Consider the following 18,900-nt stretch of genomic DNA (forward strand, 5'->3'; position numbering starts at 1 on the left):
GATGTGTAATAAAAAATGTTTTGGGGGGAGAACGTTTCTTTGGGACAATCAGGCGACATCCTGACAACTGATTCACAGAAATGTGTTTACAACGTTCCCATGAAACGTGTCTACAACATTAATATCTTACATTCTGAGAACATGGCAACCATGTTCTGTGTATGTGTGTAATGTAAATGTGGGACATTGATGGAATATTCTCCTAACGCTCAGAACTGGACACAGGAATGTTCTTGCAACGTTCTCCTGAAACATGTCTAGAACATTAATATCTAATATTGTGAGAACATGGCACCCCATGTCCTGTGTATGTTTGGTGGGACATTGATGGAATATTCTCCTAATGCTCAGAAAACTGGACACATGAATGTTCTTGCAACGTCCCATGAAGCGTGTCTAGAACATTCAAAATGTACATTCTGCAGTGGTGGAAAAAGTACCCAATTGTCATACTTGAGTAAAAGTAAAGATACCTTAATAGAAAATGACTCAAGTAAAAGTGAAAGTCACCCAGTAAAATCCTGCTTGAGTAGAAGTCAAAGTATTTAAAAAAAAATATATATACTTAAGTATCAAAAGTAAATGGAACTGCTAAAATATACTTAAGTATCAAAAGTAAAAGTATAAATCATTTAAAATTCCTTATATTAAGCAAACCAGACGGCACCATTTTCTTGTTTTTTACAATTTACAGATAGCCAGGGGCACGCTCCTGCACTCAGACATAATTTACAAACAAAGCATGTGTTTAGTGAGTCCGCCAGATAAGAGGCAGTAGGGATGACCAGGGATGTTCTCTTGATAATTGTGTGAATTAGACAATTTTCCTGTCCTGTTAACCGTTCCCAATGTAACGAGTACTTTTGGGTGTCAGGGAAAATGTATGGAGTAAAAAGTACAGCATTTTCTTTAAGAATGTAGTAAAGTAAAAGTTGCTAAAAATATAAATAAGGAAGTAAATTACAGATACCCCAAAAAACTACTTAAGTAGTACTTTCTAGTATTTTTATTTAAGTACTTTACACCACCGATATTCTGAGAATATTGCAAACATGTTCTGTGTATGTTTGGCGGAGTGTTGATGGAATATTCTCCTAATCCTCAGAACTGGGCATATGAATGTTCTTGCAACGTCCCATAAAACACATTTAGAACATTCATTTTTGCTAAAATAAGTTTTTTGCTAAAATAGAGAGAAAGTTCCCCTAACTAACGGAAAACTGGACACTCAAACATTAAGGGAACATTAGGTTAACATTACAAAAATGTTCTCTCTCCGTATAATTATTAGCTGGGTATCCAAAGAATCTGGTCAACCAGTGCAACATGGCGCCTCCTCAATCCCCCCAGCTGGCTGTTTGGGCCCTGTTTGGGGTGGTCTCCTGACAACTGACCCCCCTCATCCCTCCCATACACCCCTCCTGCTGCTAGACTTGGACATGACTGCCACACTGACAGACAGCCAGATAGATACACCATCTATACTGATCCACCTTTTACAAGTTGCATAGTGTAAAGTTTATATTCTAACACAGTGTTTGTACAAACCATGTAAACAAAGAGGGGATCATGGTAGCCTTCATTTTTACATGGACACTTTAAATCTCTGTAGTACAGTGGTAGCGATAGTAGTAGTGCTGTAGTAGTAGTGATAGTACAGACTTGTTGTCTGTTCAGATACACTGCATTATGTGTGGCTGATAACATGGTGGTTGTTTGGAGGTTTCCAGAGTGTGATGATGTAAGGCCACTTACTCATGACTTTTCTGGACATGAGAATGTTCCCAACAACATCTGGAACTCATTGTGGCCCACAGAATGTTGGGGCCTTTTCCTTTGATTCAGTTGAAGCTCAAGGCCAGGGGAGTGAGAGTGATCTATTTCCTGTGGCTGGATTTGTGAATGAAGAGGAGACAAAAAGGGGAGGGCACCAGATTCAGTGATACAGTAGACTACAGAGACAGTTTGAATGGATTCAATTCACTTCGGTTGTTGTTAGCCGTTTACTTTGCCTGCCTTCCCAACAGTATCTCTGTAACTGAATGTGTCTGGGTGCGTGGGTATTTGCCTTTCCCTCCCATCTCTAAATGTACAATTGTACTGTGTTTATTTAGAATTTATTTTCCATTCTGAGGATATAATTGGAATACAAATGTTTTATCCCTTAAATGTTGTGCCCTGCAAAAGCTGAGTGGATTGCTGCTCTTAGTTGCTCTTTGATAAGGGAGGATGAGGCCCCTCTCAAGAAGGGAGAGGGGACACAAAAAGGACTGACAGGGAGGCTTTCAAGTCCTCTCCTTTTACTGATAATTGTATTTTTCAGTATTCCAACAATAACAATTATGTGGTAGCACTGAGATATCCTGCCTCCCCCCAGTCTGAGCCAACATTGTGTAAAGACAATAGCAGCCTGGGATAGTAGTATAGGCCCAGACTAATAAAGGGTGCCATTGTTTCTAAGGACCTCCAAAAAATAGAGAGGAAGTAGATTCAGGAACAAAGAAAATGTGAAAAGAAAATCCGGCAGAGTGGAGCTGTGTTCTGTGTGGATTTGGATGTTCAGGAACCGGGAGGAATGTGGAGAGCCCAAGTGAGCAACAGAGAAATATTTCTTCCAATGGAGGCTGTTTTTAAAAAAAGGAATGGGTTATTATAGTTGGCCAGTTAAAGCCCTTCAAATAGCCATGACATCATGGCTAGGGCTAGGGCTGGTGCTGGAGGGGAGAGACAATGGAGGGTTTGTGCCCAAAGAACTCTACAGAGGTTTGGGGAGTGTCGGAGGGAGGCTGGAGTGGGGGGGTTAGAAGCCACATCTGGTCTTTCTACCTGCCCTATTCAAACGCGGAGTGGGAATGAAGTGTTCCAAACTGCATTTGGAGAAATTCTACTGGCGGCTACACTGGGCTCAAGTTTGGTACAAGGTGTATGGCTTTGCTCATATATGTACTGTGCACCTTCATATGTATGAAATGTGCCATATGAAACATATTTTCTAAGTACTATATAACGCATTCACTATACATATGAAATGTGTTTTGACGTCAGTATTAGAATTGTATAGCGGAAACATTAGAGTCTGAAGCCTCAGAAAGTACAGTGGGGAAAAAAAGTATTTAGTCAGCCACCAATTGTCCATAAGTTCTCCCACTTATAAAGATGAGAGAGGCCTGTAATTTTCATCATAGGTACACATCAACTATGACAGACAAATTGAGAAAAGAAAATCCTGAAAATCACATTGTAGGATTTTTTATGAATTTATTTGCAAATTATAGTGGAAAATAAGTATTTGGTCACCTACAAACAAGCAAGATTTCTGGCTCTCACAGACCTGTAACTTCTTCTTTAAGAGGCTCCTCTGTCCTCCACTCGTTACCTGTATTAATGGCACCTGTTTGAACTTGTTATCAGTATAAAAGACACCTGTCCACAACCTCAAACAGTCACACTCCAAACTCCACTATGGCCAAGACCAAAGAGCTGTCAAAGGACACCAGAAACAAAATTGTAGACCTGCACCAGGCTGGGAAGACTGAATCTGCAATAGGTAAGCAGCTTGGTTTGAAGAAATCAACTGTGGGAGCAATTATTAGGAAATGGAAGACATACAAGACCACTGATAATCTCCCTCGATCTGGGGCTCCACGCAAGATCTCACCCTGTGGGATCAAAATGATCACAAGAATGGTGAGCAAAAATCCCAGAACCACACAGGGGGACCTAGTGAATGACCTGCAGAGAGCTGGGACCAAAGTAACAAAGCCTACCATCAGTAACACACTACGCCGCCAGGGACTCAAATCCTGCAGTGCAAGATGTGTCCCCCTGCTTAAGCCAGTACATGTCCAGGCCCGTCTGAAGTTTGCTAGAGTGCATTTGGATGATCCAGAAGAGGATTGGGAGAATGTCATATGGTCAGATGAAACCAAAATAGAACTTTTTGGTAAAAACTAAACTCGTCGTGTTTGGAGGACAAAGAATGCTGATCACTGTGACGAGATTTGACGTGACTTCCGTCTCGCTTCCGCATTGTCTCCGTACTGCTGTGCTGTTTGTTGCTACTTGGCTACCTGCCAAACTATTCACGTTTTACTTTTAATAAACGTTTAATCAATCTTTGTGTTCAACAAATTTACCAACTTTTTAGTTTTGTCCTCACTCATCTTTTTTCGTTAAACTTTTTCACCCCGGACGTTTATCCCGAGACAGAAGAGTCATTTTCCTGTGCGTTTTAGCTGCCAACTTTACGTTATTTTCCTTTTTTCCATCGCAACTTTTTTCCCTTATTCAACTTTTTCACTCCGGACGCTTTATCTGGACATGGTTCATCAACATCTTCAACAGCCGAAGCTAAGTAGTAACATTAACATGATGTCTTCTAATTGCAGTCGCTGTACTCATAATATACAGGAGAACGATCGCCTTACGGCGAAAATAGCTGTGCTACAAGCCCAGCTTCAGACGCAATCGTTAGGCAAGGGTAATATCAGTGTAGGAAAGGAAGAAACAGCGTCTGTGCCACCAGTAAGTACAGACAGTAACGTTAGTATAAATCCCCCCGCACAGTCCCTGCAGCCGGACAACTTTCTCATGGCTTCTGGAGGGAAATACTGTTGGAATGCTCAACCGGTGTCGCTCATTCAGCCGACAGAAACTTTCAACCGGTTTTCCCCATTATGTAGCGAGTCGGAGTCTGAGTCTGAGTCTTCTCTTGTCTCTACTCCTCCCGTTACGGGGTCTGAGACGCCGAAGGCTCCCACCATTAGCTCTGACAAATTGAAAACCCTAGTCATTGGCGACTCCATTACCCGCAGTATTAGACTTAAAACGAATCACCCAGCGATCATACACTGTTTACCAGGGGGCAGGGCTACCGACGTTAAGGCTAATCTAAAGATGGTGCTGGCTAAAGCTAAAACTGGCGAGTGTAGAGAGTATAGAGATATTGTTATCCACGTCGGCACCAACGATGTTAGGATGAAACAGTCAGAGGTCACCAAGTGCAACATAGCTTCAGCGTGTAAATCAGCTAGAAAGATGTGTCGGCATCGAGTAATTGTCTCTGGCCCCCTCCCAGTTAGGGGAAGTGACGAGCTCTACAGCAGAGTCTCAGCACTTAATCGCTGGTTGAAAACTGTTTTCTGCCCCTCCCAAAAGATAACATTTGTGGATAATTGGCCCTCTTTCTGGGACTCACCCACAAACAGGACCAAGCCTGACCTGCTGAGGAGTGACGGACTCCATCCTAGCTGGAGGGGTGCTCTCCTCTTATCTACCAACATAGATAGGGCTCTAACTCCTCTAGCCCCACAGTGAAATAGGGTGCAGGCCAGGCAGCAGGCTGTTAGCCAACCTGCCAGCTTAGTGGAGTCTGCCAATAGCACAGTCAGTGTAGTCAGCTCAGCCATACCCATTGAGACTGTGTCTGTGCCTCGACCTAGGTTGGGCAAAACTAAACATGGCGGTGTTCACCCTAGCAATCTTATTAGGATAAAGACCTCCTCCATTCCTGCCATTATTGAAAGAGATCGTGATACCTCACATCTCAAAATAGGGTTACTTAATGTTAGATCCCTCACTTCAAAGGCAGTCATAGTCAATGAACTAATCACTGATCATAATCTTGATGTGATTGGCCTGACTGAAACATGGCTTAAGCCTGATGAATTTGCTGTGTTAAATGAGGCCTCACCTCCTGGTTACACTAGTGACCATATTCCCCGTGCATCCCGCAAAGGCGGAGGTGTTGCTAACATTTACGATAGCAAATTTCAATTTACAAAAAAAAAAATGGCGTTTTCATCTTTTGAGCTTCTAGTCATGAAATCTATGCAGCCTACTCAATCACTTTTTATAGCTACTGTTTACAGGCCTCCTGGGCCATATACAGCGTTCCTCTCTGAGTTTCCTGAATTCCTATCAGACCTTGTAGTCATAGCAGATCATATTCTAATTTTTGGTGATTTTAATATTCACATGGAGAAGTCCACAGACCCACTCCAAAAGTCTTTCGGAGCCATTATCGACTCAGTGGGTTTTGTCCAACATGTCTCTGGACCTACTCACTGCCACAGTCATACTCTGGACCTAGTTTTGTCCCATGGAATAAATGTTGTAGATCTTAATGTTTTTCCACAAAATCCTGGACTATCGGACCACCATTTTATTACATTTGCAATCGCAACAAATAATCTGCTCAGACCCCAACCAAGGAGCATCAAAAGTCGTGCTATAAATTCTCAAACAACACAAAAATTCATTGATGCCCTTCCAGACTCCTTCTGCCTACCCAAGGACGTCAGAGGACAAAAATCAGTTAACCACTTAACTGAGGAACTCAATTTAACCTTGCGCAATACCCTAGATGCAGTTGCACCCCTAAAAACGAAAAACATTTGTCATAAGAAACTAGCTCCCTGGTATACAGAAAATACCCGAGCTTTGAAGCAAGCTTCCAGGAAATTGGAACGGAAATGGCGCCACACCAAACTGGAAGTCTTCCGACTAGCTTGGAAAGACAGTACCGTGCAGTACCGAAGAGCCCTCACTGCTGCTCGATCATCCTACTTTTCCAACTTAATTGAGGAAAATAAGAACAATCCAAAATTTCTTTTTGATACTGTTGCAAAGCTAACTAAAAAGCAGCATTCCCCAAGAGAGGATGGCTTTCACTTCAGCAGTGATACATTCATGAACTTCTTTGAGGAAAAGATCATGACCATTAGAAAGCAAATTACGGACTCCTCTTTGAATCTGCGTATTCCTCCAGGGCTTAGCTGTCCTGGATCTGCACAGCTCTGCGAGGGCCTGGGATCGGGAGAGACACTTAAGTGTTTTAGTACTATATCTCTTGACACAATGATGAAAATAATCATGGCCTCTAAACCTTCAAGCTGCATACTGGATCCTATTCCTACTAAACTGCTGAAGGAGCTGCTTCCTGTGCTTGGCCCTCCTATGTTGAACATAATAAACAGCTCTCTATCCACCGGATGTGTACCAAACTCACTAAAAGTGGCAGTGATAAAGCCTCTCTTGAAAAAGCCAAACCTTGACCCGGAAAATATAAAAAACTATCGGCCTATATCGAATCTTCCATTCCTCTCAAAAATTTTAGAAAAAGCTGTTGCGCAGCAACTCACTGCCTTTCTGAAGACAAACAATGTATACGAAATGCTTCAGTCTGGTTTTAGACCCCATCATAGCACTGAGACTGCACTTGTGAAGGTGGTAAATGACCTTTTAATGGCGTCAGACCGAGGCTCTGCATCTGTCCTCGTGCTACTAGACCTTAGTGCTGCCTTTGACACCATCGATCACCACATTCTTTTGGAGAGACTGGAAACCCAAATTGGTCTACACGGACAAGTTCTGGCCTGGTTTAGATCCTACCTGTCGGAAAGATATCAGTTTGTCTCTGTGAATGGTCTGTCCTCCGACAAATCAACTGTACATTTCGGTGTTCCTCAAGGTTCCGTTTTAGGACCACTATTGTTTTCACTATATATTTTACCTCTTGGGGATGTTATTCGAAAACATAATGTTAACTTTCACTGCTATGCAGATGACACACAGCTGTACATTTCAATGAAACATGGTGAAGCCCCAAAATTGCCCTCGCTAGAAGCCTGTGTTTCAGACATAAGGAAGTGGATGGCTGAAAACTTTTTACTTTTAAACTCGGACAAAACAGAGATGCTTGTTCTAGGTCCCAAGAAACAAAGAGATCTTCTGTTAAATCTGACAATTCATCTAGATGGTTGTAAAGTCGTCTCAAATAAAACTGTGAAGGACCTCGGTGTTACTCTTGACCCTGATCTCTCTTTTGACGAACATATCAAGACTGTTTCAAGGACAGCTTTTTTCCATCTACGTAACATTGCAGAAATCAGAAATTTTCTGTCCAAAAATGATGCAGAAAAATTAATCCATGCATTTGTTACTTCTAGGTTAGACTACTGCAATGCTCTATTTTCCGGCTACCCGGATAAAGCACTAAATAAACTTCAGTTAGTGCTAAATACGGCTGCTAGAATCCTGACTAGAACCAAGAAATTTGATCATATTACTCCAGTGCTAGCTTCCCTACACTGGCTTCCTGTTAAGGCAAGGGCTGATTTCAAGGTTTTACTGTTAACCTATAAAGCGTTACATGGGCTTGCTCCTACCTATCTTTCCGAGTTGGTCCTGCCGTACATACCAATACGTACGCTACGGTCACAAGACGCAGGCCTCCTAATTGTCCCTAGAATTTCTAAGCAAACAGCGGGAGGCAGGGCTTTCTCCTATAGATCTCCATTTTTATGGAACAGTCTGCCTACCCATGTGAGAGACGCAGACTCGGTCTCAACCTTTAAGTCTTTACTGAAGACTTATCTCTTCAGTAGGTCATATGATTGAGTGTAGTCTGGCCCAGGAGTGTGAAGGTGAACGGAAAGGCTGGAGCAACGAACAGCCCTTGCTGTCTCTGCCGGGCCGGTTCCCCTCTCCACTGGGGTTCTCTGCCTCTAACCCTGTTGCAGGGGCTGAGTCACTGGCTTGCTGGTGCTCTTTCATGCCGTCCCTGGGAGGGGTGCGTCACTTGAGTGGGTTGAGTTACTGACGTGATCTTCCTGTCTGGGTTGGCGCCCCCCCCTTGGTTTGTGCTGTGGTGGAGACCTCTGTGGGCTATACTCGGCCTTGTCTCAGGATTGTAAGTTGGTGGTTGGGGATATCCCTCTAGTGGTGCGGGGGCTGTGCTTTGGCGGAGTGGGTGGGGTTATATCCTTCCTGTTTGGCCCTGTCCGGGGGTTTCTTCGGATGGGGCCACAGTGTCTCCGGACCGCTCCTGTCTCAGCCTCCAGTATTTATGCTGCAGTAGTTTATGTGTCGGGGGGCTGGGGTTAGTTGGTTATACCTGGAGTACTTCTCCTGTCTTATCCAGTGTCCTGTGTGAATTTAAGTATGCTCTCTCTAATTCTCTCGTTCTCTCTTTCTCTCTGAGAACCTGAGCCCTAGGACCATACGTCAGGACTACCGGGCATGATGACACCTTGCTGTCCCCAGTCCGCCTGGCCTTGCTGCTATTCCAGTTTCAACTGTTCTGCCTGCGGCTACGAAACCCCTACCTGTCCCAGACCTGCTGTTTTCAACTCTTTAATGATCGGCTATGAAAAGCCAACTGAGAGACCTGAGCCCTAGGACCATACGTCGGGACTACCGGCCGTGGTGACTCCTTGCTGTCCCCAGTCCGCCTGGCCTTGCTGCTATTCCAGTTTCAACTGTTCTGCCTGCGGTTATGGAACCCCTACCTGTCCCAGACCTGCTGTTTTCAACTCTTAATGATCGGCTATGAAAAGCCAACTGAGATTTATTCCTGATTATTATTTGACCATGCTTGTCACTTATGAACATTTTTGAACATCTTGGCATGGTTCTGTTATAATCTCCACCCGGCACAGCCAGAAGAGGACTGGCCACCCCTCATAGCCTGGTTCCTCTCTAGGTTTCTTCCTAGGCTTTCGCCTTTCTAGGGAGTTTTTCCTAGCCACTGTGCTTCTACACCTGCATTACTAGCTGTTTGGGGTTTTAGGCTGGGTTTCTGTACAGCACTTCGAGATATTAGCTGATGTAAGAAGGGCTATATAAAATAAAATTGATTGATTGATTGAATGCTGAGTTGCATCCAAAGAACACCATACCTACTGTGAAGCATGGGGGTGGAAACATCATGCTTTGGGGCTGTTTTTCTGCAAAGGGACAAGGACGACTGATCCGTGTAAAGGAAAGAATGAATGGGGATATGTATCATGAGATTTTGAGTGAAAACTTCCTTCCATCAGCAAGGGCATTGAAGATGAAACGTGGCTGAGTCTTTCAGCATGACAATGATCCCAAACACACCGCCCGGGCAATGAAGGAGTGGCTTCGTAAGAAGCATTTCAAGGTCCTGGAGTGGCCTAGCCAGTCTCCAGATCTCAACCCCATAGAAAATCTTTGGAGGGAGTTGAAAGTCTGTGTTGCCCAGCGACAGCCCCAAAACATCACTGCTCTAGAAGAGATCTGCATGGAGGAATGGGCCAAAATACCAGCAACAGTGTGTGAAGACTTACAGAAAACGTTTGACCTATGTCATTGCCAACAAAGGGTATACAACAAAGTATTGAGAAACTTTTGTTATTGACCAAATACTTATTTTCCACCATAATTTGCAAATAAATTCATTAAAAATCCTACAATGTGATTTTTCTGGATTTTTTTTTCTCATTTTGTCTGTCATAGTTGACGTGTACCTATGATGAAAATTACAGGCCTCTCTCATCTTTTTAAGTGGGAGAACTTGCACAATTGGTGGCTGACTAAATACTTTTTTTCCCCACTGTAGGCTACGAAAAAACGGATTAACTCAGCACTGGTATATTTGAAAAGATTTGAACATATGTGAATGACTAATACCATGAAGTGCAGTAGTATCATGTGTAATCTATCCGACACCTTGCTCTGCTTTGGTTGATCTTCTATAATCGGTCATAATGTTTGGTATTCCAAATGGTAGTAATTGGCATGGAACTTTAATATGCTCCATAAATTCATCAATGTCTACCTCACAAAGTAGATATGCATTACAAACAATCTATTATGTTTCACTGATTATACTTTCACTAAGCCGTGTCTTAGCTCCACCACATGAAGTCAGTCAGTCAATGACGACAACTCAACAGCTGTCTCCCGGAGCTGCGCTTATGAAAACTGATCATATTACTCCCAAATGTTACAGCGTGTGACCTTAGCATACACCCCCTCAGTGTATGCTATCTATAAATGCTAAATTTACTCAGATGGACCCAAGAGTGTTTTAGTGTGCCTGTTTGGCTGGGGGCGCTTTGTCTTTGTCAAGTGGGCCGTGTCACTGACATTGTAAAAAGTGTGAAACAAATAGCATTGAATTCAACAGAATTTTTTTTCTTCACTGTTTGTTGAACACTCTGCCTCATGCTTGTATCCTGAGTTAGAGGAGCAGTAAAACAGAGACTCTCACTAACAACCAGTGCCTACTCCATAATAACAACTTAATTGATAGTGTTCAGATGCTGTTTTTGAATGTGAATCGATTATATAAACTGTTTACAAGCTTTGAAATAATCAAGAAAAACACCCATCTGAGATCAGAACTGAAAGTTAATTAGCCCAAACGGCCACAGAAGCCTTTACCACTAGTGAACCCTAATAGGCTTACCTCATAATCTCTGTCATCACCCTCTGTTAATACCTCTAAGGCCTTTTCTGTGTGCCTATTGAACATAACGTTTATACCATGTTAAATTCTATGTTGAAAAGTCTGCATCTTTTGCCCGCAATCATAAAACATTAATTTATCTCACAGTGATATGTTCTGTCCCCTTTCCCTTACAGATTACTCTGGCGCTGATAAGACTGGGCCAGGGGTCCCTGGTGGGGTGGACTCAGAGTATGGCCCTGACGGCCTATCAGGAAACCTCGGTAGGATCATTAAAAGAAAGTAACATTACTACAGTTACAGTTGAAGTCAAGAAGTTTACATACACCTTAGTCCCCGGGACCACCCATACGGGACCACCCATACGTAAAAATGTATGCACACATGACTGTAAGTCGCTTTGGATAAAAGCGTCTGCTAAATGGCATATTATTATTATTATTATTATTATATTATTACATTTAAACTCAGTTTTTCACAATTCCTGACATTTAATCCTAGTAAAAATTCCCTGTCTTAGGTCAGTTAGGATCACCACTTTATTTTAAGAATGTGAAAAGTCAGAATAATAGTAGAGAGAATGATTTATTTCAGTTTTTATTTCTTTCATCACATTCCCAGTGGGTCAGAAGTTTACATACACTCAATTAGTATTTGGTAGCATTGCCTTTCAATGGTTTAACTTGGGTCAAACGTTTCGGGTAGCCTTCCACAAGCTTCCCACAATAATTTGGGTGAATTTTGGCCCATTCCTCCTGACAGAGCTGGTGTAACTGATTCAGGTTTGTAGGCCTCCTTGCTCGCACACGCTTTTTCAGTTCTGCCCACACATTTTCTATAGGATTGAGGTCAGGGCTTTGTGATGGCCACTCCAATATCTTGACTTTGTTGTCCTTAAGCCATTTTGCCACAACTTTGGAAGTATGCTTGGGGTCATTGTCCATTTGGAAGACCCATTTGCGACCAAGCTTTAACTTCCTGACTGATGTCTTGAGATGTTGCTTCAATATATCCACATCATTTTCCTTCCTCATGATGCCATCTATTTTGTGAAGTGCACCAGTCCCTCCTGCAGTAAAGCACCCCCACAGCATGATGCTGCCACCCCCGTTGGTGTTCTTCGGCTTGCAAGACCCCCTTTTTCCTCTAAACATAACAATGGTCATTATGGCCAAACAGTTCTATTTTTGTTTCATCAGACCAGAGGACATTTCTCCAAAAATTACGATCTTTGTCCCCATGTGCAGTTGCAAACCGTAGTCTGGCTTTTTTATGGCGGTTTTGGAGCAGTGGCTTCTTCCTTGCTGAGCGGCCTTTCAGGTTATGTTGATATAGGACTCGTTTTACTGTGGATATAGATACTTTTGAACCTGTTTCCTCCAGCATCTTCACAAGGTCCTTTGCTGTTGTTCTGGGATTGATTTGCACTTTTCGCACCAAAGTACCTTCATCTCCTTCCTGAGCGGTATGACGGCTACGTGGTCCCATGGTGTTTATACTTGCGCACTATTGTTTGTACAGATGAACGTGGTACCTTCAGGCGTTTGGAAATTGCTCCCAAGGATGAACCAGACTTGTGGAGGTCTACAATTTTTTTTCTGAGGTCTTGGCTGATTTCTTTAGATTTTCCCATGATGTCAAGCAAAGAGGCACTGAGTTTGAAGGTAGGCCTTGAAATACATCCACAGGTACACCTCCAATTGACTCAAATTATGTCAATTAGCCTATCAGAAGCTTCTAAAGCCATGACATCATTTTCTGGAATTTTCCAAGCTGTTTAAAGGCACAGTCAACTTAGTGTATGTAAACTTCTGACCCACTGGAATTGTGATACAGTGAATTATAAGTGAAATAATCTGTCTGTAAACAATTATTGGAAAAATGACTTGTGTCATGCACAAAGTAGATGTCCTAACCGACTTGCCAAAACTATAGTTTGTTAACAAGACATTTGTTGAGTGGTTGAAAAACAAGTTTTAATGACTCCAATCTAAGTGTATGTAAACTTCCAACTTCAACTGTAATAGCATTAGATTGAGTCTTATTTCATGATTTTCGTATCCATCTCTGCAAGGTAGTAAACCCAAAACTCTCCTCCCTCCTTTTCCCAAAGTTCGTCCCCGTTTCACCCAGCCTGCTAAAATGAGGAAGCGGGTGATCGCCCGGCCCGTCGGGAGTTCTGTGCAGCTGAAGTGTATGGCCAGCGGTAACCCTCGGCCGGACATCGTGTGGCTGAAGGACGACAGGCCACTGACAGAGCGTGAGGTGGGCGAGGGGCGCCAGAAGAAGTGGACCCTGAGTCTGAGGAATCTGACCCCGGAGAACAGCGGCAGGTACACCTGCAGGGTCTCCAACCGAGCCGGAGAGATCAACGCCACCTACAAAGTGGAGGTCATACGTAAGTATCATACAGTCACGAAGGTCAGAGTCATAAATTCACTTAACGAGCCAGTCCACCTGGAAAGATCTCATAACTAATGTATGTGGTGGACTCCTCAGGGGAAGGAACCAGATAATACTGTAGTATATATCACAGTCCTGCAGACTGAGTTCTATGGATGTTGTGATATTGATCATTTTTGGCTATCAGGGATGGAAATCAATCTGGTCAACATTGATATAATTGCCACGTAATCGTAGTAACGTTGGGTCTGGATTTGAGGTGGAACCACAACCTTTTGGAGATCCTTACTCTCTGATCTAACTTCGTCAGACTGCTGCGTTTGATCAGTAAGTCTTAACTCACATCCCTGCTCCATGGATGAATGTTACTCGTATCCCTGCTCCATGGATGAATGTGCTCGTATAATCATGTAAATGAGAAGCATATTGAGAAGGTAGATCTGAGAACGAGGGTTCTGTTCTGGAGTGTGGGGCGAGGAGGAGGTGGCTGCTAAACCCCAAGCCCCTCCAATCTGGAGTTGATTAGGGTCCAGCTGTCTGCCCCCCCCCCCTCCTCCCAGATGTGTGTGTGTTGTACAACCAGGAGCAGAGAGAGAGGAAACTAATCACACATACATCTTGTGTTACATGTGGTATTTCTCTCTCTCCCTCTCTTTCTACGCCTGAGGCTAATAATTGTATGGACATCTACGCTGGTTCATGCAAAGAGTCAGCCATGTTGAAATGTGGGATGGTTGTGACAGTTTGTCGATTATGTTTCTCTGCAGAGCGGACCAACTCCAAGCCCATCCTGACAGGCACTCACCCGGTCAACACCACAGTGGACTACGGTGGGACTACCTCATTCCAGTGCAAAGTGAGGAGCGATGTCAAACCCGTCATCCAGTGGCTCAAGCGTGTCGAGTCCAACGAGGAGAGTCGGTACAACTCCACCATTGAGGTGGGCGACCATCACTTTGTGGTGCTGCCCACGGGAGAGGTGTGGTCACGCCCTGATGGCTCCTACCTCAACAAGCTGCTCATCACCCGCGCCAAGGAGGAGGACGCTGGCATGTACATCTGTCTGGGCGCCAACACCATGGGCTACAGCTTCCGCAGTGCCTTCCTCACCGTGCTGCCAGGTAATACCAGTGGCAGGCTGCCTGCCCTCTAGGCCCCGTGTAGCTCAGTTGGTAGAGCATGGTGCTTGCAACGCCAGGGTTGTGGGTTCGTTTCCCACGGGGGGCCAGTATGAAAATGTATGCACTCACTAACTGTAAGTCGCTCTGGATAAGAGCGTCTGCTAAATGACAAAAATAAATAATAATGTAGTACATCATACCAGCACAAGTTAATGATGGATTACCTGGCCTCCCAAAAATCCAACTTTCAAAATCTTCCCCATCATGTACACACAAAACTCCTCTGTTTCCAGTTTTCTTCTTACGCTGGTTCTTGTGAGCTTTGTATTGGTGAACAATGTAGTATTGACCCACTGCAGTGAAAAGTGCTTTTTGAGGTCTGTTCAGTTTCGGTTCGATTATTAAAAAGCTAATCTCGTTTTTTGACTTCAGTTTCGCTTGTTTTTTTGTACATTCATTGCACAATGCATTATGTGGGTTGAATGCTGTAACAACACAGAATAAAACAATTAATAAAAGTCTCATGATGGTAGTAACTGCCCATTACTTATCTGATTTATCTCTACAGAAACTGAGCATTGAGCTCACAGAAAAAAACAACGAAATGGAATTCAAATAATTGAACCGACATGGGTCAATGAGTTGTTTAGAAACCCAAAATATATACAGTGGGGGAAAAAATTATTTAGTCAGCCACCAATTGTGCAAGTTTTCCCACTTAAAAAGATGAGAGAGGCCTGTAATTTTCATCATAGGTACACGTCAATTATGACAGACAAAATGAGAGAAAAATATCCAGAAAATCACATTGTAGGATTTTTAATGAATTTATTTGCAAATTATGGTGGAAAATAAGTATTTGGTCAATAACAAAAGTTTCTCAATACTTTGTTATATACCCTTTGTTGGCAATGACACAGGTCAAACGTTTTCTGTAAGTCTTCACAAGGTTTTCACACACTGTTGCTGGTATTTTGGCCCATTCCTCCATGCAGATCTCCTCTAGAGCAGTGATGTTTTGGGGCTGTCGCTGGGCAACACAGACTTTCAACTCCCTCCAAAGATTTTCTATGAGGTTGAGATCTGGAGACTGGCAAGGCCACTCCAGGACCTTGAAATGCTTCTTACGAAGCCACTCCTTCGTTGCCATGCTGAAAGACCCAGCCACGTTTCATCTTCAATGCCCTTGCTGATGGAAGGAGGTTTTCACTCAAAATCTCACGATACATGGCCCCATTCATTCTTTCCTTTACACGGATCAGTCGTCCTGGTCCCTTTGCAGAAAAACAGCCCCAAAGCATGATGTTTCCACCCCCATGCTTCACAGTAGGTATGGTGTTCTTTGGATGCAACTCAGCATTCTTTGTCCTCCAAACACGATGAGTTGAGTTTTTACCAAAAATTTATATTTTGGTTTCATCTGACCATATGACATTCTCCCAATCCTCTTCTGGATCATCCAAATGCACTCTAGCAAACTTCAGACTGGCCTGGACATGTACTGGCTTAAGCAGGGGGACACGTCTTGCACTGCAGGATTTGAGTCCCTGGTGGCGTAGTGTGTTACTGGTGGTAGGCTTTGTTACTTTGGTCCCAGCTCTCTGCAGGTCATTCACTAGGTCCCCCCGTGTGGTTCTGGGATTTTTGCTCACCGTTCTTGTGATAATTTTGACCCCACAGGGTGAGATCTTGCGTGGAGCGCCAGATCGAGGGAAATTATCAGTGGTCTTGTATGTCTTCCATTTCCTAATAATTGCTCCCACAGTTGATTTCTTCAAACCAAGCTGCTTACCTATTGCAGATTCAGTCTTCCCAGCCTGGTGCAGGTCTACAATTTTGTTTCTGGTGTCCTTTGACAGCTCTTTGGTCTTGGCCATAGTGGAGTTTGGAGTGTGACTGTTTGAGGTTGTGGACAGGTGTCTTTTATACTGATAACAAGTGGAGGACAGAGGAGCCTCTTAAAGAAGAAGTTACAGGTCTGTGAGAGCCAGAAATCTTGCTTGTTTGTAGGTGACCAAATACTTATTTTCCACCATAATTAGCAAATAAATTCAATAAAAATCCTACAATGTGATTTTCGGGAATTTTTTTCTCTCAATTTGTCTGTCATAGTTGACGTGTACCTATGATGAAAATTACAGGCCTCTCTCATCTTTTTAAGTGGGAGAACTTGCACAATTGGTGGCTGACTAAATACTTTTTTATCCCACTGTATATATATTGGTTAATCGCTCAGCACTATTAATTTCTCAACCAAGACTCTCTCAGCATGTGTAGCTACTTCTTTGTTAAATTTTATTGTTTAGAATGATTGACTCCATGTTGACTGATACTTCTTTTTTTCGGACCCTCTCCTCCTGCAGACACCAAGCCACCCATCACCCCAATGTTCACCCCAGCCTCCAGCACCCTCCCCTGGCCAGTCATCATCGGCATCCCTGCTGGCATGGTGTTCATCTTCGGTACAGTGCTGCTGTGGTTCTGCCAGAGTAAGAAGCACTGTTCCCCTACCAGCACTGCGGCTGCCCAGGTCCTGCAGGCCTCCCACCGACTGCCCTACCGGGAGAGGGACAGGAGCTGTGTGGCCCCCTCCACCTCAGAGAAGGACTGCCTGGGCTCCATAAACTATGAGGAGTATCTGGCTCAGCAGCAGCTTCTCCTCACTCAAGGGGGCTCTGCCCTCCCCCCAAAAATCTACACTGACATCCACACACACACCCACGTGGACGGGAAGGTGCACCAGCACATTCACTTTCAGTGTTAGATATGTCCCCCTCTTTCACCTCTGAAGGATTGCATCGTACAGCAAGGGTTGAGCTGTGGACTGAACCTCAGAGAACAGCTCTCTGGTTACACACATCTGGGGCTGCTCTTTTAACTGTCACCTTGCCTGTGCTGGATCTTGATCTAACTGGACAATACTGGGGCTTTATAATGATCATTCAGTACTGTACAACATTGAAATGAAGGTGATCGTGAATGAGCAGTTTTAGAGATTTGTGCATAAATGGCTGCCCTAGTGATTTCTCAACTAAAATAACCACATCTTCCAATGAAAATATGTATGGTTTTTACAGTACCTGCAAACCTGCCTGGTCCTTGGTGCTACTTTTCATATCAACACCACTAAAAACCACCGAACCCTGATGTGCACTTACTTCAATCGCCAAGAGATTCTGCAATGTGTTAAAGGCAGCTATTCAGACTTACTAAGAGTGCATATCCATCAGTAAATAAATAAATAATCCATCATTAACTTGTGCTGTTAACCCATATCAACTAACCAACAGGGATTAGGGTCAGTTTTGACCTTTACCTCTAATCATGTTGTAGGGTACAAGATACAGTACTTAAGCTCTGCTAGGTGATGTTGAAGGCGGAATGGAATACAATACAAAAGGGCTGGTATTACGCTCATACTCAGGTAGCCCCTTTGATTTTTGTAAATGTTTCATTATTGTTCAAATGCACATCCATTTAACCCTGACCACTATCGATGTGTCCATCAATAATCCTGTTTCTTTTCAATCATAAATTCATCCACAAAGGCCTTATGAAAATACATTGGTAGCATTTTTCATGTCCATATCGAAGACGGCAAAGAATAGAATATTGTTCCAATGTTGACTATAGCTGGACTCGCTACATATTGCCAGAATCCAAATGTTACTTAGGTTACCACCACTAGCCTTTCATGTGTGTTTTATAGAATCCTTGCAAATATCCAGTGTTGCAGTGAATACATAGACCATAATGAGTACTTACTTACACTGCAGTCTAATCCAACCACAATTTATATAGATGTAGTCATTTTATATACATTTGAAAGGAGACGTGTTTAATTTATTTTAAGGAAATGTTTATTTTTCAAAGTCAGGCATTTTACATGTATTTTGATTAAAATTATGTAAGTTCAATAAGGTTTTCTGTAGTTGCAATGTAATGTATCATATATGAAGGACATTGCCAACCAGGATAATCATATTTCGTTTATGCAAGTACTTATACACAATTGGTTGTTTGACAATCTTCTATGATGTACCCCATTAAAAGTGAGAAAGGTAATTTCAAGATTGATTTGGCAACGGTTTGATTAAAGGACAAGCAAATGTACACTTTGGTTCATGGCCTCAATTCTTTACAGGAACTTGTCCGAAAACA

General features: G+C 43.1%; 1 protein-coding gene across 1 annotated transcript in view; it reads left to right on the forward strand.

Annotated features, from left to right (window-relative positions):
• LOC311145803 (fibroblast growth factor receptor-like 1) overlaps positions 1-18,851 on the forward strand; it is a 57,758-nt gene extending 38,907 nt beyond the window's left edge. The window contains exons 4-7 of the mRNA XM_084182114.1: positions 11,392-11,478; positions 13,329-13,613; positions 14,386-14,739; positions 17,103-18,851. Coding sequence (XP_084038240.1) covers positions 11,392-11,478; positions 13,329-13,613; positions 14,386-14,739; positions 17,103-17,503 — 1,127 coding nt within the window. The 3' untranslated portion in view covers positions 17,504-18,851. The remainder of the gene's footprint in view (positions 1-11,391; positions 11,479-13,328; positions 13,614-14,385; positions 14,740-17,102) is intronic.
• The last annotated feature ends 49 nt before the right edge of the window (positions 18,852-18,900 follow it).

Source organism: Coregonus lavaretus (genome assembly GCF_964263955.1).
Source record: "Coregonus lavaretus genome assembly, chromosome: 18".
Classification (NCBI taxonomy): domain Eukaryota; kingdom Metazoa; phylum Chordata; class Actinopteri; order Salmoniformes; family Salmonidae; genus Coregonus; species Coregonus lavaretus.